General features: G+C 39.6%; 1 protein-coding gene across 2 annotated transcripts; it reads right to left on the bottom strand.

The window, feature by feature from the left end:
• Positions 1–398: 398 nt before the first annotated feature.
• On the bottom strand, positions 399–27,404 carry mapk12a (mitogen-activated protein kinase 12a). Of its 2 annotated transcripts, XM_069907893.1 has the most exons (13): positions 26,951–27,404; positions 26,642–26,771; positions 23,206–23,264; positions 18,795–18,906; positions 15,730–15,759; positions 14,201–14,248; positions 13,393–13,507; positions 12,331–12,402; positions 11,589–11,668; positions 6,081–6,159; positions 4,349–4,522; positions 2,040–2,138; positions 399–817 (listed from the first exon to the last, which is right to left on the bottom strand). In XM_069907893.1, exons 1-12 carry the CDS (start codon positions 27,061–27,063, stop codon positions 2,065–2,067), a joined length of 1,086 nt encoding a protein of 361 aa, XP_069763994.1. In that variant the 5' UTR covers positions 27,064–27,404; the 3' UTR covers positions 399–817; positions 2,040–2,064. The 2 variants fall into 2 exon arrangements, with proteins under 2 accessions (XP_069763994.1, XP_069763993.1); XM_069907892.1 differs by having other exon boundaries at positions 399–2,138.
• Between the last annotated feature and the right edge of the window lie 508 nt (positions 27,405–27,912).

Genomic DNA, 27,912 nt, shown 5'->3' with positions numbered 1-27,912 from the left:
CCAGATAGTTTTGCTTTTTGTGGTGCAGTTCATTGTTTATCAAGATACAGGTAATCATCCTTTCAGGAATACAGCAGTCATTTTGAGTGTTTGTATAAAAAGGGGCTGAAGAGTTCACAACGTGGTAATGTCCCAGAAGAAATACTGGCTGATGCGGAACACAGATGCAATGAAATGATTTTCAATAAATAACTAAAGGTATGCCTGTTTGCATTTGAAAGAAAATGGGCAAGATTTTACAGGCATAACTGGTTAATCAGATGAATGCATATGCCCAGTAAAATGTATAAATGAGGAAGTTGCCTGAATTGGTCTGTGTCAGAGAGTTAACTTGTCATTCTAACACATGGAGGTCTACTTATCTAATGAACAGGAATTAAACATTAAACCTTATTCAGTCCAGTATAAGTAAACCTTTAATATTTTGAGGAGTCTTAATTATTGCCAAACAACCAGTCCAGCTCACAATTACTCTTTAAAAAGATTCTCATTTCTTTGCATTTTAGCACCAGATTTTAAAATGAATTGATTCATTCTTATTGTCTCCTTTTTTTTAAAATCAATCTCTTTATTACACTTGATGCAAATACTTTGACATTGAATTAAATTTGCTCGTGGTCACTTCCAAGTTCAGAATGAAGATTGTTCATAAGAAATTCTGCAATCTGACCATTTGAACAGTTGCTTGCCTTGTACGTAAAGGAATCAGATTCACTCAAGAAAACAATGACTTACAGGAACTTTTCTGCAGAGCCCAGAGAGTCAATGGGGATATGCAAGAATAACAGTGATTTTATACAGTCGATTTCACTGCAACCTGCAACATAGTTCAGCAAATGGAACAGAGTGACCATTATTATTAAATGGAAATACTAAAAACAAAGTAAACTTTATAAAATCAGGAGGGGCATGGATAAAGTGATTGCTCACAGTTTTTTCCCTGGATAGACGATTCTAGAAGTAGAGGGCAGTGGTTTAAGGTGAGAGGGTTACAGATTTAATAGTGACATGAAAGGCGCAACTTTTTCAGTCAGAAGGTGGTCCATATCTGGAATGAGCTGCCAGAAGAAACTGTACAATAGGTACAATAACAAGGTTCAAAAGACATTTGAACAAATTGATGAATAGGAAGGGTATGAATATGGACCAAATGCAGTTAAATCTGATTAGCTCAGAATACCAACTTGACCAGCACGGGTCAAGGGGCCTGTTCTATGCAGTGTGAGTCTATGACATTAAAGAAAATATGGACAAGGTCTAGTCAGTGCCACGTGGAACCATAAGGGAATTCCTCAGGTCAGTTCATCATTGCATTCTATGCAGGGATGTGAAATTGTAATCTTTGATAATTACTTCTAATTAGTGTTATAATATGATTAAGAATAGTTCAGTTTTCAATAGTATTTTCATGTTATAAAATCAAAACAACTCAATGAATGTTAACAATAGCTTTTCCATGCCAATAGTACCCGCAGAATCCCGATGCAAGATGTCAAAGCAGTTTAGAATTATGTATACAGAAACTGCAATAATGCAGATGGAACATTTATTAACAACACCTCTTGTTTACGCAGCAACTTCAACATATTCCACGGCTCTTCACGGTAGCAAAATTGGACAGAAATGTATGTAAATACATTATATGATGTCTTTGTAAATGATACTGTGAAGACTATGCTGTAAATGTGCTAAAATAATCACCAGACTCAAAACATCAGTTTCTGACTTTACATATTTCCAATGAATCTGAAGTTCCAAACCATGAAGGGCAATCAGGTTTGGCGTCTAACTTTCTCCAACAGGAGAGATTGGTTCCAATAATTAACAGGGTGTTTGAGAATGATAACTCTGGATGTCTTTTGGGAAATGTTAGTACAGTGTTAAATTTGACCTTGAAAGAAGCAAAGTTATTCTTGTATTTGAACTGGAGACCATGGGCATAGAATTATAATACTGTACATTTTTTTTCAGTATGCGAAAAACAAACCTCATCTAAAATAATTAATGTTTAAACATCTCAACGCTGCATGAATATATACCTCTCCTGTAGTTCTGATTCCAGAGCTATACTGAAGTTTCTTTAGACTCCGGTACTACTGTTGATGGCTTAAAGTTGACCAGTTCTTCATATGTATGACCTAAACCAAAATTAAATTGGTTTATTTTCTTGAATTATGTCATATTTACAGATCTATCTCATTTACGGTTTCTTTTTATGCTGGATCTTTACAACCTTTTCATCTCCAAAGAAGTAGCACCCATGCTGTGAAACAGGGTGAGCAGTAAGTGGTTGGAGAGCCTTACAAGTTTGAACACAGAGAAAAAGGAAAGGAAGGAATGTGACAGAGAAAGGAGAAAGAAATTCAAATTGACGGAAAGGAATTAAATGGAGACAAAGCTGGCAATCAGAAAGTCAAACTAAAGTGAAGAGTTGGAGCCTATAGCAGATTCAGTACATTCAGATTTCAGATTTATTGCCAGATTACATCGACGACACCACATATAATCCTAAGGTTCTTTTTTGTGCGGGCAAGGCAAAATTACCATTTATCGGTAATGTACCCAACATTCACATGTAAACAAATAAAGAAATGTAAACAAACTAACTGAAATACAGAGAGGAAAAGAATCTATAAAGTGTAAGAATCCTTAAATGAGTCCCTAATTTGAGTCCTCATTCAGAGAGGGGTGTTGGAGGTTGAGAGATTTTTGGTGAATCTATGGATCAATGGTTGGATATTTTGTTTGAATTTATAAAATAGCCTTAAACAAACCTTAAATATCAGCATTCTAGAACAAGTGTGTGTGCATACCAGCTCACGGTGGAGCCTTGATTTCCCAGTTGCTCTTTCAATAGATGTACACCATAAACAATCTGCATAGCTTACTAAAAATCTTCAAGTGGTTATGCTCCATTCATGTTTACTTCCTCCCCATTCATTAATACTTCATTACTTTTCTCCTCATGTTCAATTAGTTTCCCCTGATTATTCTTCTAAGTCTCTGGCCAATGAACTTTCCCATAAATTTCCCACAGTATTTATACAAGTGACAGATTCTTTTTTCCTGCGGGTGAGTGCAAAAAAACACTCTACACAATGTACACATGTAAACAAACTGCAATACAGAGAGAGAGAGAAAAAATCAATTAAAGTAAGAGTCCCTGATTGGGTTTGTTGTTAAGGAGTCAGCTGTTTCTGAACCTGATGGTGTGAGTCTTGTGGTACTGACACCTCTTTCCTGATGGTAGCAGCGAAAACGGAGTGTGTGGTGGATGGTGTGGATCCTTGATGATTGCTGCTGCTCTCCAATTGTAGTGTTTCCAATAGAAGTTCTCAGTAGTGGGGAGTTTTCTATCCTAACAAATCCCTTCATTATTTTACTTCACTCCTCGGTTCATTCTTTATTAATCATTGCACTCTCTCTCTTTTTAGACTGTTTCTTGTAATTTTTCCCATGTCCTCTGCACAGTTTTATAAGATGGAGAGCAGAACTGTCCACAATGTAGATTCTATTCAAGATTCCAAACAAATCCAAGATTACACCATCTAATTTTAATAGAAAAACCAACCACTGGGAAGTGAACCACGGTACTAAGCTTGCTTTGCCTGAATGAACTATTAACCAGATTAAGAAAATATGTATTTTTGATAAATGCACCAACAACGTAAGTGAGTCACAGCTCAAACTAAATGTGCCTTATAATCAGAAATGTGACACTTCAGTTACGAAGTTTGCAAAAAATCAATGCTTAGAATTTCATTTCGTGGAAGCAGCAACAAATATGTTGTGTTGGGTATTCATTCTGTTCTCCCACTGAAATTTGATTGGAAGTGAATTTTGGAAGCAATGTAGGAACCCTAATTAAATTTGTACTGCTTCTGCGATTGAACGTTTTCTAGGCAAAGGAGGAAGTAAAGGGAGGAGAGACTGAAATATTTTGTTTCTGTCACTGGAAGAATGTGAGATGCCTGGACATGTTTGGAAGCAGCAGGCCATAATAAGATCAGGGTTTTTTTTTTTTGATTCTGGTTCCACAGGATTACAGGGTAGATGAGAGAAAAAATATTTTCACCCAGCAGATGGTCAGGATTTAGAAGTCAGTGCCTGAAAGAGCTGATAGAAACCCAAATTCTTGAAGAGCCATAATCTGCAGCCATCACACACTTGGTGTTGAAAGATAGATTAAAATGTGAGCTTTTATTTATTTTTTGACTGATATAAACATGATGGAGAGAGTGGCCTCCTCCTGTGTTGTAAATTGTAGTTAGGAACCCACGTGGCAATATATGCGCCCTTCTTTGTGCCATCCACAAGCTGGGGAGTTTAAAAATAAAATTGTTCTTACATTTCCATTCTTCAATGGTGAGGTCCACGTTATCAAAACTATTGTCGTACACTTTTGCCACAGTCTCTTCCTCAGGATCTCGGTACTGCTCAAAGTACGGGTGAGCTAAAGCCTCCGCAGCAGTTACCCGTTTCTCTGCATCGAGCACAAGCATTTTTTCCAAAAGGTTGACAGCTGTTTTCAGGGATAAAAAGAAAAGTCAACAACGTATAAAATATAAAAAAAATTCTGAACTTGGACTCAAAACCATTACTGTGCTCTGCAATGTGAAACTTCTGTGTAGAAATGTTTCAGAAGTGCAAAGAACAAAATATCTAGATTAGATACTTAGTCGTGAAAAAAGGGTGCTTCCGCCGTTAAAATCACACATACACCTCACACAGGACTTGTACTGGATGTAACATTACGGTGGAGCCTTGATGTCCCAGTTGCTCTTTCAATAGATGTACAACATAAACAATCCGCATAGCTTACTAAATATCTTCAAGTGGTCATGCTCCATACATGTTTACTTCCTCCCCATTCAATTTTCAGTTAGGTTGCTAAGAGTAACACCTTTAATGGCAGATATTGGTCTTAAATCTAATTTCACACCCATTCTCTCACTTTCCTTAGTAAGCAATGGTTCTCATCTACTGGCATGATGGTACAGGTGAACAGCAAGCTCAGGTTGGGGTTCATTCACCAGCATATCTCAGCTGCAAGCCACCTTGGAGATGGTTAGGGGACCACTGAAGCAAGTCTTTCAGTGACTGGCAAAGACGAGCAAAAATAGCAGGCAACCTGATTAAAGAAGCTGATTTTAAAAATAAAAAGAAAGGATTGGGTCATGAACACTTGTCTTCAGTCTACAGAAACACGTGGCTGTAAACAAAAGCTGTTTCAATGGTGTCCATTTATTCAGAATCCTAATACAAAACTGAGCTGTAGACCAACTGAAATATTATTTGGCTAGCATTTGCCGATAAAGTGGGTTCCTCAAATTTCTTTACTGGCTCCTCCACACACTAGTTGCAGTGAAGCAGAGGTGTCCAAACACCATGTGACCAAGGCTATGTGATAATACTTGGATGCAACTTGCAGGATTTTCACGCGCACACGGGCTACTCAAGATGAAGTGTGGACTTGAAGCACTTGTGAGACAGTTTCTCTTGTTTATTGAAAGCCATGGTGTTCAACATATGAAACCTACCCAAGCCTTGGGTTCCCTTTAAGTAACACCTACTCACAATTTGTTCCATTCCCCCTCCCCCCTCCCCCCCACCTTGATCCAGCTTCACAGTTGGAACTACCTACAATAACTGAACTGCCACCTGATCCTCGTCCAGTGCCACCAATCCCCAGCAACTATTCCCTTGACAGTCACCATCATCTCTCCAAATCCCCCACCCATTCTTGGCAGCTGCTATTCAACAGTACAGATGGGCAGATGATCCTCACTTTGATAAGTACTTGAATCGTCAAGGTAGAGTAAGCTATGGACAATGGTGGCTGGACATCTCCACGATTCGATCTCCTTCATTATCCTTGTCATCCCTTGCAACCTGAACCTGCCCAACAATAAGCAAGGGAAACCATTTTTGTCTGCTTGGTAATACACAATGCTCTCAGACTTTCCCTGGGGGCTGGCCTCTATTAAAAACTGGCTACTCCAAAGTACATCATTCATAAATGTGCTTCAACAGGTGCTATTTAATTTCTGTGGAACTAACTCATGCAAGGTGTTTCTTACCCACTTGATTTATATTTCCAAACAGGGCTTTAAAGTCCTTTTTTGGGACCCTTGGTAAACTTTTGATGTAATTTTTAGCCTGAAAAGCATAAAAATAAAACATTGTGATTGTTCAATCCACAGAATTTACTGGTAGTATAAAAGCATTTAATAGTTGCCCAAGGAACTCCCAAAACATTGTTTTTTTTTTAAATGTAGAATTTTTCAAAATTTGTATCAATTTTTTCAGTCAGTTGTTTTATTAGACTTAACCCAAAGTAATTTCATAATTAGACAGATATCTGAAATGGATAGTTCACTGCAGATTTCAGTCCTATTGTCATAGAGTACATACATGACATCACATACAACCCCGAGATTCTTATTTCTGCAGGCGAGGCAGAATTACCACTTCTTGGTAGTGCAAAAAAAACTACTAGTGTATATATGTAAACAAATAAGGAACTGTAAAGAGATAACAAATGTAAACAAACCAACTGTGCAATACAGAGAATTTTAAAAAAAAAATCAATAAAATGCACAAAAGTACTTATATGATTGAGTTTGTCGTCGAGGAGTGTGATGGTGGAGGGGTAACAACTATTCCTGAACCTGGTGGTTTGAGTTTTGTGGCACCAATACTTTCTTTTCTGATGGCAGCAACAAGAACAGAGCACATACTGGGTGGTGTGGATCCTTGATGATTGCTGCTGCTCTCTGACAGCAGCGATCCCCGAGATGTTCTCGATCATTAGGAGGGTTTTGCCTGTGATGTGTCTACTACTTTTTGGAGGGCTTTATACTTTGGGATATTGGTGTTCCCATACCAGACCATGATGCAGCTGGTCAGCACTCTTTCCACCAGAGTTTCTGATGGCATACCAAACCTCCACAAACTCCTGAGGAAGTAGAGGTATACCTCTGGCTTTTCCTTCCTGAAGTCAACAATCAGCTCTTAGATTTGGTGACAATGAGTACAAGGTTGTTGTTGGTGGTGCACCATTCAGCCAAGTTTTCAATCTCCCTCCTGTATGCCGACTCATCACCTTTCTTTATACAACCAACTACATGGTATCATCATCAAATCTGTACATGGTGTTACTGTCGTACTGAGCCACACAGTCGTGGGTGTTAAGTGAGTAGAGTGGGGGGGGGGGAGGGGGCTAAGAACACAGCCCTGTGGTGATCCCAGTAGTACTGATGGAGATTGAGAAGATATTTTTACCAATCTTCACTGACGGTAGTCTGGAGATGAGGAAATCCATGATCCAATGACACTGTCGGGTGTTGAGTCCCAGGTCTTGGTGTTTGCTGATCAGTTTTGAGGGGATAATGGCGTTATATGTCAAACTGTAGTCGATAAAGAGCATCCTAATGATCCAGCTGTTCCAGAACTTTGTGTAGAGCCAGCAAATAAGTTGTAAAGAATGGAGTATCGCCTCTCAGACCGGATAGAAAACCCCCGAAGCACCCCTGCCCTAAGTAATGAAATTATGATCATGGATTTTTTTTTATCCCAGTGGCTCAAGTCTTTGAATCCCTCTCCTCAACGAACAGTAGAATTTTTGAACATTTTAAAACCAGAGATACATTCCTGAAAAGCAAAGTGCGAAAAGTGACTGCCAGTGGATGGGAATGAAGAGCTGATGTTACAGCTGTATCAGATAAGTAAATGTTGGTGCCAGCTTCAGGTGCTCCTGAATTGTACGTTGGTATAGTCATTAGTTCTTCTGTCACTTTCTAAACTTGTCTATTCCATAGCTTGACTTCTATGACCCACCCCGTTCTACATTGTAGTCTCACATTTTGAAAACTGGCAAAATTATTATGGTTTTAATACTTACTGCTCTTGAGTTAGTACCAACCTTCTGTTGATACATAAACAATCATAATTTACCATGGTATAGAATTCCATAAAATAAAGTCATGATTCAAATCAGTTTAATTGCGAGAAGTAATGGGGATCTATTAGTTTACAGGTTCACAGCGCTATTTTATCTTTAGCTTCACTAATGCAAGGTCCTAAAATGAAGCTGTGCCGTCCAGAAAAACTTGATTTAGTAGTCGACGAACAAAGTGGCATGGACTATATCCTCAATCAATAAAATGGAATTTTTTGGCATCCAGCAGTCTTGATATCATTATGCTGGCTAATCACATTGCAGGATTGTCACAGTTAGAAAGCTGAAATGATATCTACCCATTATCTTTATCATTACGAAGAGAACAAAAAAAGGAGCATGCACAAAATATAACGTTAGAATATTAAAAGGTACTGTTACGAGCCCAAAGGACCCCAAAACCCAGCAGCAATAGACATTCACCAAGACAAGTGGCTTTCAAAACAAAAGTTATTTTTAATCAACTTCAAACATGAAACTAGAATCAAACTTTAACTTAACTCTATTCTTATTACTATACTCTACTAACCCAAATTACCCCCTTCTAATTCTAAGCGCACGTGTATTTAATGTGTGTGTAAATTCAAGAAAAGTTCTTTGGTTCACAGTTCAATCTCACTTCTTCTTCCAAGTTTTCTGGTTGCAGGCAATCACCCTACTGTGCACAGAATTTAACATATATAAAGTTCACCAAGCTTGGTGCTTCAAAGGTAAATGTTTACCACTCAGGAAGGTTCTTGTAGGGTTTGCTGAGAGAGATATTTGTTGCTCCAGGATTTCCACAACTGAGGTACCACCACTAGTCAACCTCAGGGTCTCGCTGATGAAAATTGCCCCATCAGGGTCTTCTAGATGGTAACCTCTTTCTTCAAGCTACCACAGAGTTCCATTCCTTCCTCTATTTCAAGAGAAACATCAGACAGATAGCACTTCCAGCCATCTACTGCTCTGGAACTTGCTTTCATTGGTTTCAAACAGTTTTCACTTTTCATTTACTTGTCAGTGTCCCACACACTGACTGACTGAGCTCTCTCTCTTCCAAGTGAAACTCCAAAATGAGCATGCGACTCATGTCTTGCAAAACCCCCACCTTCTCCAGCAAACAACAGGAGTTCTTTCTTCTTTCAAGTTGTTATCTTTGGTAAACAATCCAGAATTGACCTTACTGTGAGCACTTTGCAGAAAGGGTACTGATAGATAGCATGACTCCAGCAAGACAATGGTCAAGCATTTTAATGACTTAACACCTACTTGTGAAAGGTGCTTACATTCTCCAAGAGATCCTGCAATGTGAATTCTTCAAGCTTTCAAATAAGATCTGTTTTAAAATGTGTGAATGAATGTGACCAACTCTAAATATTATAAATTCTCCCCAATCTCTCGTTACAGTACCATTAAAAAAAAATTAGTCAAAGAAGAATGCCTGTAGATGCTGAGATTGTAATTTATACACAAGTGCTGGAGAAACTCAACCCGTCTTTCAACATCCACCAGAAGCAAAGATGTACAGTACTTTGCTGAAGGGCTCAGGCCCAATATGATGGTGATACATCTTTGCCTCCTTTGGATGCTACAGGACTTGCTGAATTTCTCCAGCTCTTTTATGCATTAACTATTAAAAAGTTATATGTTTAGGAATGTCTTCTTCTTTGGCTTGGCTTCGCGGATTATCAGGAAATGACAATATATTTAGGAAGTTTAGCTTTTGGGATCAACTCGTAGGTTATCAATATTCATTGACACCTATGCAATGAAGTTTTCAGATATCTTACAGTGAAAAGTCTTTTTTAGTGAATTGATTTCTTCTGATCACAGAGGTTGCTGCAAAACAGTAGATCCTGAGTAGAGAACTACTGCAACAATCTCCGTATTTATTTTATTTACAACATGATAGAAGCTGATTCCGGCCATTGAACCTGTGCTATCCTATTAATCTATAACCTCACACATTTTGGAGGGTAGAGGGACACAGGAGCACCATGGAAAAACCCAGACTGGTCACAGGAAGAATGTACAAACTCCTTACAGACTGCTGGATTCGATCCTGGGTCGCTGGTGCTGTAATTCTTTATTCTTCTTTGGCTTGGCTTCGCGGACGAAGATTTATGGAGGAGTATGTCCACGTCTGCTGCAGGCTCGTTGGTGACTGACAAGTCCGATGCGGAACAGGCAGGCACGGTTGCAGCAGTTGCAAGGGAAAATTGGTTGGTTGGGGTTGGGTGTTGGGTTTTTCCTCCTTTGTCTTTTGTCAGTGAGGTGGGCTCTGCGGTCCTCTTCAAAGGAGGTTGCAGCCCGCCGAACTGTGAGGCACCAAGGTGCACGGTTGGAGGCGATATCAGCCCACTGGCGGTGGTCAATGTGGCAGGCACCAAGAGATTTCTTTAAGCAGTCCTTGTACCTCTTCTTTGGTGCACCTCTGTCTCGGTGACCAGTGGAGAGCTTGCCATATAACACGATCTTGTGTCACACTAACTGCACCACCCATTTTATTTAATATACTCCAATATCTCAGTATGACCAAACTGCTCATAATGCAAGGAAATGTCACCAGTTTGTGGTCTTCATGTCAGCAGAATAATCACTGAATAAATAGGTCAGATCATTTCTGACTGCCGCTGAAAAATTGAGATTCATTGGATACCTGGATAAAACTTCAAATCGACTGCCACTCTGAATTATGTCCTGATCCAACCAATTCTTGTTCCACTAAAGACACAAGAAACTGGAGATGCAGGAATCTGGAACAAAAAAAATGATCCTCTGGAAGAACTCACTGGGTTGAACAGCATTGATGGAGGGGGAAGGGGTGGAGGGAAAGAATTGTCAGCATTTCTGGTGTTCTGACCCAAAATCTTGCAATTCCTTTCCTCCTCCACTCCATAAATGCTGCTCAACCCACTGAGTTCATCCAACGATTTTTAAGATCAAAATAGAACCACGCCCTTTAATTGACTTGTTTGATTTTTCTCGTTAACTGCATCTGTATCCCAAGAGAAATTTTTAGTTTTTATCATGTCAATAGCCAGCTAAGCATTTTTAGTGAAATGGAAAGGTGACTCTTCACCTACTCGGATGTAAGCTTGGAGAAAATAAGTTAGAACATTAAAGATGGAAAGATGTGGGGGCCATTAGTAAGTAGTATACTATCATGTTTGGAAGATTTAAGAAATTTGAATGCTCCAGCGATTCTCTGTCTCATTTCTGAAGGTCGCTATTTGATCCAAATACTTACATTTTTTTCTATGGGAGGGGGAAATTAAATTTAGCTTTAGGTTTTTTTTTTAATTTATTTTTTTAAAAGATAACTGGTTATATATGGATTTAATTATATCATATCATTAAGTTAGATAGAAATTACTTTGTGTCTTGACCAAAAGATTGTATAATGCAACTTACTCGGTCTCTATTCGGAATTATTTTAATATGAAATAAACAAATACGAATGACATTTATATTGATTTGTGATAGGTGTATGATATTAAATGCTATTTGTTATATTAGTAGACTTTGTATGTAGGATTTATATGATGATAAAATATTTTAAAAAGAAAAAAGATGTTAGTTTAAAATTAACTAATAATTAGCACATTCCATGGTCCTTTTTTTAGATTTTAAATGCTCAGCTTACATCTTGACTTTGCAGCTTCTGAACCAAGTCTTGGGTCGGTGTACCTGTTATTTTCATGATTTCTGTCAGTTGATCCAGATCTATAAACTATGAGTTAAGAACCAACACCTCTACTAAATGGATTCTGTGATCATATGTGATTCCGCAGAGTACAAGATATCAATGAAAACTTCAAGGCCTTGGGTAATACAAGACCAAACACTTGTGGTCACTAGCCGCGCTAGTCCATGCTGAGTATTCCAGCTGAGCCAGATCTTGGATCCTCATAGCCTGTAGCCTGAAGTAATTTCATAACTCTCATTAAAATTTCTCCAGTCAAATTTAATGCCGTGTGAGATAGGTCAGAACCTGCCGATAATGACAGGGGAGTATCCAGCTTCAAAGTAAATACTTTTGTATATGTTAAACGTTTAATGGGTTTGGAGGGGGGAGGGAAGGGAGGGGGGAAAAAGGGGGGAGAAAATGCCACTGTGTAAATTTAAGAGGGAAATGTTTGTATGTATTTTGATTGATATTGTTCATAGTGTGAAAAATTTTAATGAAAAAAAAGTAAATACTTAAAGAGAGTTCCAATTTGGATGCTAGAGAGGTAGGTAACCACATAGATTTTCTCGAGTGGTTTTCAGAAAATAAAAGTTAGCCATTTATTATAAACCTGAGGTATTAAACTCTAATCGTCTTCAAGAAATATTTAAGTTAGGTAATAAGCAGGAAGAGCACCAGTTATAGTTGCAAAGGATACGATCGATGCCTTTAAAAAGGGGCCGGGTTGTAATCATCTCTGCCATGATGCAGCCAACAGACCAGATGTCCACTGCAAAGATATATCACAGATCTGACATTATACAACGAACAGCATGCAATCTTGGGAACATAGCATTAAGGGAAAATGATTAATAAATTTAGTCAGTAGATAAGGACTAAATCCACCCATCTACTCTTTGACAGGTGTCATTCGTGGGCCAGTCTGCCATCTAACTTCGCACGATATGCCCTGCAATGTCAGGGAGAGTTTGGTTGTTTTATAACCAGGTCAATCCTGCACTTGTCTTATAGTTCCTCATAGAGCCACCAGAAACTGCAATCCTCCTGCAAGCTGGTTTTCAAGATTAGTGCCGGTAACATTCTCTTGTGATGCAGTGAGTCACAGCCTCGCTGGCAACACATTCAGATGGGGGCAGCACACAATCTTCTCAAATGGCAGAATAAGCCATGGAATTTTTATACTAGTCAGGTGGAGTGTATGAAATTTACAGCTTTGGAGCACCTTCATCAGACATTCAAGACACCAAAGAATGACGTTGGCACCACAAAATCATCCATACTCTTTGGCAGGATAAGTAACGCACCTCAGTGTTCTCTCCCAGGTTAACCTCTCCAGTCCTAGTTACACTCTGTGGCCTAACCTTGGCAGGCCACATATTTTGCCTACCTAACACCAGCTTTCAAAATTGACAATATATTTCTATATTGAGATTAACAGGTGGAGTGAGGTAAAGGGTCAAGGATGTTCTCAAAATCTCCTGGGGGGATAAATAATAACAACATCCTTGCACATCCTTGGCCCTTGACTGCTCAAAGCAAAGGGACAGCATTTAGTTGTAGATAGGATCTCAGCATAAATCACAAAGGAGCATACTATCTCCCAAACTACCACTTCCCATCCCATCAGGCACCTCTTACACCTTCAGGTACTGTGGTCCCCATCTTGACCATTTCAGTCACCTCAGAACCCAAAATCTGGAATGTCAGCAAGTCATCCTCCATCTCTAGGAACTGCTTTATAATGATATGATGAGAATACCTGTTTGAGTATAGTGCATCCAGTTAAGTATAACCTCTGGGGCCCGGTACCACCTGGTAACCACATAGCCAGTCATTTCCTGGTCAGCATGTCTTGCCAACCCAAAGTCCAGAATCTGCAATGCAAAGTGATGAACTTTGAAATGACCGCAGGTTAAACACACCTATTTCTTTGTCACAAATAGTTTTGGCATTGAATTCACAAACAGATGCTCAATGCAGATAGTGAACAAATACTACTTTCTATTCCTTTAACCTCAAACTATAACCAGGGTGTGGTATAGTCCTTTGACAATTTAATGAATTTGGAACTTGCTAAAACATGAAAACCTTGTGACTGTCCTGAGTGAGCGACTTATTTTGAGGATGACTCTTGGTTGTGAACACTCCAATGGTCAAACATCCATTTTCATCTACGCTATCAGGTCCCTTAAAAATCTTCTATGGTTCGAGGCAATCATTTCTCATTTTTTTCTGAATTCCAGAGAGTATGGACAAGGCCTGCTTAATCTATCCTCAAGCAATGAACTCAGTCACCTGGATGAATTCCTCTATCTCAAAGATATTCTTCCTTAAGGGGTGACCAGACATCCACTCAATTTTTCAGATGCTGTTCAGCAAGCACAGGTACTCAAATCTACCGGCAAAAAAAAGAACAACATACCATTTGCTTAATTGTTCGCTTCCCCTCCCTGTTATCTTTCAGTGATTATTAGACAAGAACATCCAGGTCTGTCTGAATCCCAATACTTTTCAAATCACTCACCATTCTATAAGCTTTGCCAATTTAAATCAAATGTCAAGCTTACCTTTAACTCACAGTCTTCATTTATTGCCAAGTTCCCAGGTTTAAGATCCTAACAACAGAACAATCACGATAATCAAGTTAGTCCAGGGAGACAAATCGTTGCAAATATATATTTAAAAAATACATTCCAGCAATCAAAAGGCAGTTCACTCTTTTCCAAGTCTCAAAAATTATTGCTCAAACTCCATTTCAGAGACTGGAGCAAAAAATCAAGTGATAAACTGTAACTACAGTGCAATTTTTCATGCTCTTATAATAGAGTTCCTACATGATCAAATAAAAGCAGTTCACTTATTGTACTTAATGATCTCCGAGCCATTATAGGAACCAGGTGGAGTTGACTTCATTATACCCTGCCTACCTCACCAACATCCATCGCCCTCACTGGCAAGCATACCACTCAGGCTTGGTTCTGGGGCAACCTGGTGACTTCCATCAGTCTTGTACTTTCCTGGTCCAGAAGACCAAACCCAGAAATGTGGTGGCTGGCATACCTAATTTACCAAGGCGATAACAGGGTTGAGCTGGGAATGCTGAGCAGAAATCAATATAAGAGGCCCACATCTATAGTGGATCACCTGGGTGAGATGATCAAGGGGTGTCTCAACTTCAAAGGGAGTTTAGGTTAACAAAGTACAAAATGTTTTATATGTAATTAAAGCACACAGAGAAAGTGGGTGTGATTTTAATTGAGAATTGATATATTTTAATCTATCCCTGGCACATTTGTTAAGGGGAATGGCAGTTCCAATCTGATTGGGTATTCTGTCTGGCAAAAATAGGAGTTTTGATTCTGATGCAACTATTGAGTCCTTGTAGTTGCATTGAAGGCTCAGGGATGTGCCATAAAAAGACCAATTTGGCTGGTATATTTTTCAGTATGACTGTGGGTAACAGTGACAAAAAAGTGCTTAATCAAATGTCAATGTGCCGACACTCAAGTCATTGTCTCTGGGATGAGTGAACCATTATCACCCAGATTAAAACAAGTCACCGTCTTTAGTAGCAACTTGTTTATTCAAAGCAAACAGAATTGTATTGCTATCCCTCCAAAGCAACTACAAAGTTAAGTTTACTCTTCTGTATTCTATCTTCGTAATGATCCATTCTGCAAAAGTCACAACTAAATTTATTAGTGTATCTATTTTTTATCTATTTTGTGACGGGTTTACTTGACTGACTAGTCCAGTGAGCAGAATGCCACTTCATTGCTCCTGCATATGTCTGGGATGTGCTTGTGATATGGACCTTTCTTGGTGCTTGACTAAGCAGATGATTCTCTCAGAAACTCAAAAGGGCTCCAGTGGTATTTTGTAGAACCTCCTAGTATGAACTTTGCACCTTACTTTAGGTCATGCTCATATATTGTAGTGTTTGAAATGTTAAACTCATCAGATTGGTAGCAGTGGTCTGATGTGAGTATTTCCGAATATGATACCCATAAGCTTCCATTATTTGCTGTGATGTTCAATGGAAATACAATTACAATCAATGGATCCAATCTGTTATATCAGACAGAGAATCACTTACCCTATGAATGATCCCTGCAGAATGGATGTACTGTTAAAAAGACAAAACAACTTTTAAAATAATGAAAAGTTAGTGATTCTTCTTTTCCGATGTCAGCCATTAGCATTTACTAAAATTTTCTATACTTTATTTATTGTGTGGACAGAATTTACTTTGCAAATTAGCTTATGCAAACAAAATCAACTTCATTGCTAGAAAAAGCAAGAAAGAGTTTTGGAAAGTCTGGAGAAGTTCACAGATGCATTTTCGATAGAATAAATTAGAACTCATGACCTAAGAATTTTTGAGTGTGCTACAAATTGATAGCTTGCATTCAGATCAATGTTGGGTAAATTCTCGGGCATTCAAAGAGACTATATTTTTGAAACCATATCCAACACAGTAATATAAACCCACAAAGAATTTCCAGGATGACTCAGCTAGGACAAATCTCATATCTCTATCAACCTTTCAGGCAAAAGAAGAACTCAATGTTCAATAAAACTTTTGTTTCAATAAAGAGAGTTGGCTGAAGGAGGCAGACACTTCCAATAAACCTGTTATCTTGGATGGATGCAATGCTGATCATAGAAGTACAAGGCTACTAAAGCCATTGAGTTGCACATCATAGAAAAGTCTAACTGCCATGCCTATGCCATCTCTCATGCCTATCTATACTAATCCCACGTGCCTGCACCAATTGCATATTCCTCTATGTCACACATGTCAAACTCTGGCCCGCGGGCCAATATAATTATATTTGGCCCGCAAGATCATTTCAAAAATGTATTAGAGGTGGCCTGCCCTGCAGCGAGAGCCAATGCTGTTTTTTGGTAATGTCACCCCCACCATCCTCCCCCTCCCCCTAGCTATCCCCTCCCCCCTAAAACCACCCCCCCTTAAAAGATGGCCAGAATATTCTCAAAAAGGAATCCAGAATGGTAAAGTTCCACAAACCTTCTGCTGGGAATCCTAACAACACCCGAGCATCAGATCCACGGGACGCGGAGAGAGCAAGAGTGTTGCAGGTTGACCGTGCAAACTTTGAGAACGGGGAAAACAAAATTGTAACACGAGAAGTCTGTCGACGTCATCAGCCGGCAAGCCAGTTGGAAGGCTCCCCACACAACTAGTCACTTCTCCCACCTGTCGAGCGGTGCGGCGGATTGGCGAGCGCCTGTGATTTCCTGTCGGCGCGACGGACATGGCAGGCTGCGCACGGCCCCCGCTATTCCGCAAAGGCTGATCGGCAGCGCGCTGGGCCTGAGTGGGTGGGTAAGCAGGGGTGGGCAGAGGGTGTAGGTGAGGAGTAATGGACAGGGGAAGTTAAGGTGGTGCGAGGGGCAGTTAGAGGGAGGGATGAGTAGAAGGAGGGGTGGATAGGGGAGAGTTAAAAGAGGAGGGGCAGGGCGAGTAGGGGAGGGGTGATTAGAGGGTGAGAGACGGGTAGAGGGAGGAACAGGTTGAGGGGAGAGGCAGTAGAGGGGCGTGAATAGGATGGGGTGGGTAGAGGCAGAGCGAGTGGAGTGAGGGGTGAGTAGAGGTTGGGTAAAGGACTGGTCAGGTAGAGGGATGGTTGGTCGAGGGTGAATAGAGGTCTAGAGCCTGAGGAGTGAGCAGGAAATGCGGAGTCCTGATGCAGGCCAAAATGGACACAGCCTGTGAATGCTGACTACATCTCCACAGGGACCAAATATGTTTCCCTCAGGTCAAGCAAAGGGTGAACTTGAGCTACCTACTCCTGACCTGTAACATTATCCTCCTAAAGTTATATCCTAAAGATTAACATTACATATGTTGAAAGAAGAGAAAACATGCAGATGTTGTTGAAAATTTTTAATAAATATTTAGTTCGGCCCTCGACTTAGTCCAAGTTTTTAATTTTGGCCCTCCGTGAATTTGAGTTTGACACCCCTGCTCTATGTCTTGGTCTTGTCCAGATCCCTCTTAAACATTGTTACTGTTTCTCCCTTCATCATCCTTCCTCTACTGTGGAGACCTGAACTGTGCACAATACCTGATCCCTGAAGTGTTACTTTTAGGGAGCTGTTGAGAATATGACTTTGAATTTCAGGTAAATTGTGAATTTTAATTCAGTTGTAAAGAAAGTTTAAAAACTGTGATTTGAACTAAAAATCATAAAATGTCCCAATTGCCCTTATCTATTCTAGTCCAACACGACTTAGTGGTTGCCTCTTCCAAGATTTTGTTCTTAACACCCTTGAAAAGATGGGTGGCATGGTTGGCATAGCCTTTACAGCGCCAGTGATCAGGGCCAGGTTTCAAATTGCACACTGTAAGGAATTTGTACGTTCTCCCTGTGTCTGAGTGGGTTTTCCCCAAGGTGCTCTGGGTTTCCTCCCACTGCTTGAAACAAACGGGGGGGGGGGGGGGGGGGTATGTAGTTTAATTGGGTGCAATTGGACGGCACAGACTCGTGGGTGGAAATGGCCTGTTACCGTGCTATGTGTAAAATAAAAATTTAAAGACGAAAGATTCAAAAGACAAACTATTTTTAAGTGAAGTTTGACACCATGCCTCAAAGAGTCATTGAAGAGGTGGAGCAGAAGGTCGGTACTAAAGAGGGCAAAAGAAAGAAACAGAAAAAAAATAGGAATATTAAGTTCAGCCTCCACAGCTGAAGCCACTACCACCAGTTGGAAATTAAAATCAAATTTTCAATCGGCCAGAGTTGGAGGAACACATTTCTTAAAACAAGGATGAGAATATTTAAATCGAGTTGTTATTTCTCAATAGTGAGATATACTCCATAAAGTTGTTCATCAAGTTATTCTGTGGGAACCACAACAATGGTTCTTCACAAGGCAAGGAATGCAAATCATTGCTGAAGTACACTAGACAAATGAGATTTTCTCCTGATGGATTTACTGTTTAACACGCTCTGTTAAAAAGAGAAAACTTCATATGATGCAGACTAATATCACATTTAGTAAAGAAATGCAAACCAGATCTCAGATGTAATTATTATCCGATTTTCAATATGGATACACTGATTTCTTAAAATTTATAATTTTAAAATAATTGACAAATTATGATCAAAATTTGAAAGTGGCGGGTAAACTAACCTTTAAACCTTTTAGGATCTGATACACCAGAAACTGGATCCGATCTTCAGTCAGTTTCTCATGTTTCATTAGTTTGCTGAGGTCTGTTCCCATAAAAGGCATAACGAAATAACTGCAAAATAAAGTAAAATAATCAACATAGCATCAAAATGACCTTTAGAAATGTACCATAGGGAAAGGGTTCCTGCACCCAATGGCCATCATGTATTGAGCATCTTCATTTGGAAGGCTTATAGGTGATATATTTTTCTCAATGATAAGCCATGTCTGATACATGAGATAGGGGGCAACATGAAGCTGCTTTAGGCTGGAAAGTTTTCTAAAAAAAAGAGCTTATGTGCTGAATTATTGATTTTCAAAATGATACATTTTAAGAGCTCAAAATTAAGGTAAGTTGAAGGATTATAAATAAATTTTATTAACCAAGATTCTAGTAAAATAATGCAAAAAAAAAATCAATTTTGGCTGAATATTTCATGATCATTTCAATTCTATTTTTGCAATGAATTCTCATTTGGAGTACAGCACAATAATCAGGCAGTGGGCAGTGAACTTTCAACATAAATAATTCACCCTTATACCTACCAGTCAGAAGAAAAGCCCACAAGAGGAACACATTTCCTTTACAAATCGATTGCCATTGTTTTATTCTGCATTAAGGCCATTATCTTCTTTCATGGGACAAAACTGACATTTGAAGAAAGATGTACACTTTCGATAAAACTGTTCATAGATCTCACAGATGATGGTGTTTTTGCATTAAAGAGAGAGAGAGAGAGAGAGAGAGATGGCTATTGTGTAAAAAGGATGAGAATATCAAGAGATGATTTTGCGATTCCGGCACTTATCCATTTGTAACGATAATAAGGCACTGCAAGCACCTTATCTGATCATGGAGGTATGGCTTTTGGTTGCTTATCTCCAATTATGCTGCTGTACATGCTTTTCATGTACTTTCTACTTTGCTGAACACAAGCCAAGATCATAATATTTGAGACCACCCCAGCTGAGCGGAAGGACATCAAGTGTGCTGCTCTTGAATATGGACATTGCTGGCAAGACCAATACTTATTGTCCATCGATAATTGCTCTTGAAGTGAGTGGCTTGTGAAGGCCACTTCAGAAGCAAGTTAATATTGCTGAGTGACCGGAGTAACATCCAGGCCAGACTGCGTCTGAACGGCAATCTTCCTTCTTGGAAGAACGTCAGCGAACCAGCTGCGTTTTCACAATTGGTTAGCATTATGGCTACTACTCTTAATGAACCAAATTAAAATTCTCCAGTTGTGATGCAAACTTATGTCTGTGCAGTGTCTCTGTAATTTGTTTTGATTTGCACCGCAGCACCTAATTTGCTTTTTAATGACTTTGGCGGAGACTAACACCAGATGGCTTAATTAACGAGTACCTTAGGGTAGAAGGCAAGAGATGCATTTATGACAACTCTAAAATCAAATCAATGGGGAGTTTGTGCTAATATGGTGGAGATATAGCAGAATATTGGGAAGGTTTTTGATGACGTATGCGGAATGAACTTCCTAGTTTCGTCGGAAATTTCTTTTCAATTCCAAGGGTTAAGCCTGAGGAAACTATTTTCATTTAAACTTGATGGAAAGTTTGTCGGGCCGAGTCTTTTTAATCAGAGAACAAAAATAGCTGTCAGATTTGCATGAGTTGAATAATTTACTAACTACAGCTGAATAAGATCTTGTAATGTGCACAATATGCAAAATAAACTTTGATAAATTTTACTAATCAGCAGTATGGTGTGTTCTTGGATATTTTTTAAATGGTTACCCAACAAACCCAGTTTGCATATTCGCTATTGAAATAGTGCACAATATACTGCAATTCTGTTCTGCAAAAGACCAACACAGATCCTTTAGTAGGAAATATACAAATAACCAGCAAAAAAAACCTTCCCTGCATTATGCTACCATATGATTCGGTAACATGCTGACTCAAAGCCTGGCTCCATATGAACAAGCATCTTACACTATCTCACCCAATTTTCACAGATTTGCTATTTTAAAGCAGGAATTACAGGAAAACGACTGGATGTGCAATGCAACTGCTCCACCTCCTCCCCCCCCCCCCCCCCCATGATATAATTATTGGGCTTGGGATTGAATCTGCAATCTTCATTTATTTTTCCCAAAATGTTCTTTATTTATAAGATTTTTACACTAACACAAGAAATTAGCATTTGATGTACAAAAGATTTATAGGGATTATTTAAAAGTCAATATTCAACCCAAGGTGGTTATTGAATAAAATTGTCACATAACTGTGAAAAATTACAGAAGAATTCTGAGCATCAAAAAGCTGTAGGCACTAGAAATCTGAAACAAAAACAGAAAACGATTGAGCCATTCACCAAGTCTGTAGCATAGAGAACAAGAGACCTGACAAAGGATCCAGCATTTTCTGTTTCATATATGACCAAGTCTTTTCTAATGCTTTGTCAGCAATGGGAACTTGTTCAAGAAACAATTCTGGATCCTGCTGTTAGAACGTATCCCTGGCTGAACTGACTCCCACCTTCCACTGTTTTACTGAACTTTCTTGGATGTCAATTTTGACTCTGAACATGTTTCAGCTCTGCTTTTCTTTATCGAGGCAGTCTCAGTTTTTACAAATGTTTGACTGTTTTGTTACCAAATCTTTTGTGACATGCATAAGGATTCCTGCAGGCATTGGTTAATCAGGAAAAGTGAAGGTTAGTTTAGTTACTGTTAAACTAATTTAATCATTTGAAACAATGTCTTTATTCCCGACCACTAGGGCATAGGGCATAAACCAGATTATAAATGAAAACTCAGTGAATACTTTTCTTTCATCAGACATACAGCACGGTAACCGGCTCTTTCAGCCCACGAGCCCGTGATGCCCCATTATACCCAATTGACCAGTAGGTCAATTGAAGGGTGGGAGGAAACTGAAGCACCCGGAGGAAACCCATGTAGAATGTACAGTCAATGTGGGATTTGAACCTCAGTCACTGGCACTGTAATAATGTTGCACTAACACTTCAGTAACTGCACCGCCCCCTTTGCAAGAAGGAAGTTACTCTGTAACAGTGTAATAAGATTCATTGGCAATGGTTTGTTCCTTTCTCTTTGCATACACAATGCATGAACCTAACTTTTTTTCAAGCAAATGACACTGAGTTAAAGTAAATTTCTAAATTTTCTCCTTTTACTCTTCACAGAAAATTCATCATCATCTTCTGCATTCCCCTTCACTTTTTAAATAGTGGTGTTACATTTGCCATCCTCCAGTCTGTTGAACCACTTCACTGTATCAGAGCTTGTAAGAAAAGATCTACAAATGTGCGAAGCTTGATCTCTCACATCTTCTGTTCCCAAATCAGAGTAGCATTACACAACTGAATTGATAACTTTATCTTCGAACTGGTGCTAACAAATATCACAATTTTTAGGAGCTTTTTAGAACTGTAGAAGAAAATATTTAAGACCTTTTGAAGTGGCAAAGGAGCCAAAGTCAGGGAGGAGGTAGGGGTTGGTTGTGCAAGTGTGAGGCAGAATAGGTTGTCAGACCATAGGGAAATAAGAGAGGAAATAGGACTGATGGAATAGCTCCATCTGTGTAGTAATATTTAAACAAGGCCAAAAAATTGATACAGACAAGTTTCTAAGCCAAACGTTTTGAGACACTCAATTCAATTTTGAGCCTACTGTTTGTGATTCACCTCAAAAAAAAAGCATTGTTATGAATTATGATAGAGCTTTTGTGCAGAATCAAAAAAAAATGCAAATAACAAGGTGATAATATTTGCTGCTTGCAAATTAAACAGCCTGATTTCCCAACATGCAGATGCTCTGAGAATATGGCTTAAGAACATATGAAATAGGAGAAGGCATAAATCAAGGTGTCCTTTAAGGCTGCTCTGGCCTTCAACTTTTACATCAGTTTCTTTGCTGTTCAGTCCCTGTCCAACTAAATTCACTTTGTGCACAAAAGCCTATCCTCAATAACTGAGGATGCATTGGCCTAATAGAAAATTCTGATTACAACCTTCCAAGTGAAACCATGACCCCATCCCTCCCAGTTGTCTCCCTCTCCACCTTTTGTACAATACCTAATCACCTCTTAGCCCCTCCCAGCTTCTCCACCTTTTGCCATTAAACTAGTTAGATTATTCTTTCTTTTTGCTTTCCAATCAATTGCAGCATTCCAATTGATAATAAAAGTTGCAAAAAAGTCCTATGTGAAAAGCTAGAAAATGTAAACAGCTGAATATGCACATTTCCTTTTATTTTGAAAACAATCTGAAACTCACTGTTTAGTCTTTGGTATAAAATAGTTCAATTTAAATGTGTATATGTTTTATTTTGTGACGTGGAGGGATAATATACAATCCCAAATAAACTAATGAATGAAAACTTACAAATCATGAAATTTCTCCAAGGACAGATCAGGTGTGAAAACATCCAACAGCCCAATCACCTAAATATATAAAAAAAAACAGAAATTTATAACATTTAATTTATTCCTATTATCTGTGCCTCTAAAAGAAATGGAAGATAAAGAATAAATCACAGTTTATTTTTAATTGAAGCATTTTATTGCTCCTAAATGGGCTCCCAAAAATGTTTCTGTTAACAAGCAAGAAATATTTACTGAAGTTACAGGAAATTGAAAAACAACAAATTGAAATCATAAGTGCAAACTACCAAGCTGGAGTCAGAAAAAAAAAGATACATTTGGGTCCTTGTTCTTCCACATTAAAAAGCTGTGTAAAACTTTTATTTGGTCAAAAGATAGAAATTTGTCTTCATTGGCAACTCAAACAGATGATGCAATAATTCCTTGATTTGTGGGCCTTCAATTGCTCTGTTTTCACTAAAATATATTTTTTCTGTAATTAATTGACTGCCTGCCTTTGTGCATAAGAATGCACTGGACCAAAATAATATATAGGAATGACGGGACTCTTCCAATCTAAAAAGGTGGAAGGACTAAAATTTTCCCTTCTTCTACCAAATGCCTGACCTGGTACTGAGCATTACATTTTGTTCATTCTCAATGTGTTTTCCTTCCACATTTTTTTTTGAAAATCCTTCAACTCACCCAAACCTCCACCCTCTGTTCTGTTAACTCCGGCCTCAAGATTTTTCTCTCCCTTCTTTCTGCTGTTATGTTAGTAAATGAGACATCAGCGATCTCAATTCTACTGTCTGGACATTTCCTCCTCCTTCTTCAATAGCATCCCGAATTGCTGTTTAGAAAAGTTAAGGAATAAAAGCAAGAAGAGGACAATATAGTTCTGGGCTAGTCCCATTCTTCAGCTATGCCTCGTCCATTTCCTTGCCCTTGATTCAATTGGCGTCCATTGTTCTCAGCGTTGTACATTCTTCTGGATGAACATGTACAGATCTCGGAGGCAGAAAATTCCAAGGATATACAACACTTTGCATCTTAACCTTTCTCAGACTTTAAAAGCCAATCCCTCATTCTCAGACTGTGCCCCTTAGATCTTGACTCTCCAGTTAACCTTCAGTCAGTTCTCTAAGTCATACATCCTAGCACCACTGTTGTTTATTCCCCTCACTGAAACACACCAGAAAAGCATTCTTTGTCAATTCCCATACAAGTACATGCAATGTGGTAGTTCCCAAATGTTATTGCCATTCAGATAAATAATTAAAACATGCTGCATTATCAAAGGTTAGAATATGTATAATTCATTTCTTTGCTCTCACATTATCTAATGCTTCTTTTCTTTTGCATTTTATCATACATGACATGTGATGTCTGAAAGTTAAAAATATTCCTTGAAATTAAAAAAAAATAAAAGCATAATGCTGGAGGAACTCAGCAGGTCAAATAGTGTCCAGATTTTCACGTTTTATCCCTAAAATGAGCTCACTAATTGATTTTTTTTTTCCCTTCAGCGAGATTGTTCACATGAAGCATTTCACATGAACACAGCAAATTTTGTGGTCATTCTTAAAAGCCCAATGCCATTGTGTGAATGTTAGCACCAAGTGTGGGAACAGCCTGGTTCAACACAGACATGTTGCTATGGCAACAGTATCTGGATGTTGAACACTGTTATCCAATGTGGACAGAACAAAGAAGCTGCACTGTCTTTATAAAATGAATTTCAATAGCTACATGGCCCTAATGGCTCATGGGAGATTAGGATCACTGAATGTAACAATATTATTGAAGATATTTCATTGTAACAGGGTTCCTAGGTGGTCTAAAATGAATTTTAGTTATCACTTTGGAAGAAAGGCACACAGTTCAAAGTTACCATGCAGAGTTTGATATAGCAACAGTTTCCAGTTCAGGAAACAGCTTTGGGAATTTACTACTCTCAACTCTGTGGGAATTCATACTATTAATATAAAGAACTGGCCACCTCATTGATTCACATCAAGGTTAAGGGAACTCTACAGTTCCTGAGTTTTGAGTAATTTTCCTGCATTGCCTTACCATATAGTTACATCGTAAATCCCAGTGGCACAAAATGGAGGGATAATCAGGAACGTCAGAGGAACAGCAAAGTGTATGTGTAATCATAGGGCTGGACAGCACTTGTTCCAGGCTGATGCCTGTGCTCACTCCTACCAGTTCTACAGCTTTAGTGGCTGGGTGGCTGACAAGCATCTTGAGGTCTTGGTTCTATGATAGTCCTGTGATCAGATTAAGCTGTGACTTGTTATCAGGCCTCCTGCCATCACATCACATTGGGGACTACCCGCAACACTTCTCTTATGGCCTGTGGTGGCTCATGCAGTCAAGGGCCCAGTTCACATCTCTGAGAATTAAAGATATTTATGTACAATTGAACCTTGTTTAATTAATTGAAATTAAGAAATTAGAAACATTAAAAACACAGTACATACAGTCAATTAAATACAAACATAATTGGAAATAAAGAAGAACTGTGGTAAACTTTCATTTTTCAAATATTCAAATGAATGGGTGTGCGTTATGGATTTTGGGCTGCCGATCATGAAACTCACCATAAAATTTTCCTATCACAAAATTTTTTTTTAGGTATAACCTATTTTTGTGATTTCCTGTCATATTTGTCCACTTCAAGCATTCAAAAGTGCAACGTCATTGAAAATTGAGTTTCTGCATTCGCACTTGGACGTCTTCCCTGCTGGTCTTGGTTCAGTCAGTGACGAACATGGGGAAAGGTTTCACCAGGACATTACGACCATGGAAAAGCACCACCAGGACAACTCGAAAAGCACCAACTAGAATCCTTCAATGCTGGCCAATTACGAGGCATCAGATGCTGAGTACAACCGAAAATCAGCGGCAAAATATTTGTAGGTCATGCACGCAACGTGTCGGTTGGCATCGTTATGCGATCAAACACGCTAAATTCAAGAAAAGCTCATCTACGGTTTCTCCAGCACGATACGGCAAATCTGAAATGATCTTCCTGTTCATCTTGAAGTTGTCTCTCCCACTTTTTCTTTTTGTCCATGTTTCATGATGCCAAGATGTGCGAAAAATCAACAGGGAACGAAGTAGTGGGTTTATACTGCATGGGCTGGGTATTCTGAATGATGATGGAATGAGGGCTACCTTTGGTCTTTTGCTCCTCCTCCGAACCGACGCTGCACACACGTAACCGGCACCGGGAACTTGAAACCAGCATCCACAAATGTGAAAGCGCAATGGGAAGGGAACCTCCAGAAACCAGGATGAGTTAAGGCGTTGGTTTCCTATTGACAACGACACTCCCAGGTTAAGAAAAATCTACCCAGAACTCGAAAATCCACCATGAAAGGCTGTTTGGGGGGGGAGTTTTTAATCCACTTTTTTTTTTGGGGGGGGGGAGGAAACAATTTACTCACGTTCTCGTGTTTCATGTGTTTCAACAGCCGAAGTTCCCGATAAGCTCGTTTGGCAAAGAGCTCGGACTGAAAGGGTCGGTAGAGTTTCTTGATCGCCACCTTGGCACCGGTGACCTTGTCAATAGCGGAGCTGTTGGCCAGAACGACAGAGGGGCAAAGAGGTGAATCCGAAATGCCCCCGCGGGACAGAGGGGGACCCAGAACACGTCCCGTTTGCTGACAAACCCGGAAGGGTGGCGGATGGTCTCCAGAAACGCGGTGACACTGAGCTCATTCCCCGACCGCGGGACCGGAGCGGGACGAACTTACCAAACGGAGCCGTAGGCTCCGGAGCCGACAGCAGCCAGCTCACCGTATCGCTCCAGCACCTCCCACACCGTCTTGTTCACCTCCTGCCGGGCGAACCCCTTTCGGGTTGTCATCGCCGACCACCTCTCGAGGTCCAGGGCTCACGCCGATGCCCCGAACGCTGAGAAACCACCGGGGGCTGGGAAGTCACTGCACAGTGAGCTCCAGGCGCCTCCGCCATCCACTTCCAAGGCTGATCTGGACCGGCTTCGAGATGAATGAGGGCAACTCGACCTGCGATCTCTCCCCCCTCCCCACCCCCAGGGGAAGGCTCCTTTGTTCCAATTGCAGTTTGACTTCCAGATGCTCCCTCGCGTAATCGCCCCGTAACATTCAATTGCTTCCTGCAGAAACTCTTTGAACTTTTTTAAAAATCACGTGCCTGATCAATATTTGCTGTGAGGAGGTGTTGCCATCGTTTTTGAGTAAATCGCTGCAGCCAAATCGCAGGCTACCCTCTAATGGAAATAACATATCACTGCAAGCCAGCTATAAAATGTGGGGGTTTTTTAAATAAAGTGTGACAATTCATGGAGGTTAAAAAGTGAGATCTGTGCTCATCAAACTGCCAGTGAATGCTTTAGGTGCAGATTTTCAGACATCGCATCCAACCCTGAGATGATTCTTCCTGGGGGCGAGGCCACTTATTGGTAGTGTAAGAAAAAACTACAGGCAAACGAATAAAGAAATGCCAACAAGCCGACTGCAATGCAGAGAGAGAGAAACACACCAATAAAGAGCAAAAGAGTCCTGAAATGGGTCCCTGATGGAGTTTGTGGTTGAGGAGTCTGATGGTGGAGGGGTAGCAGCTGTTCCTGAACCTGAAACGAGTCTTGTGGCACCGTTACACCTCTTTCCTGATGGCAGCAGCCAGAACAGAGCGTGTGCTGGTTGGTGTGGATCCTTGTTGATTGCTGCTGCTC

This window comes from Narcine bancroftii, chromosome 13, assembly GCF_036971445.1.
Source record: "Narcine bancroftii isolate sNarBan1 chromosome 13, sNarBan1.hap1, whole genome shotgun sequence".
Classification (NCBI taxonomy): domain Eukaryota; kingdom Metazoa; phylum Chordata; class Chondrichthyes; order Torpediniformes; family Narcinidae; genus Narcine; species Narcine bancroftii.
Note: the sequence above shows the minus strand (reverse complement) of the source record. Positions and strands in the feature narration are given on the sequence as shown.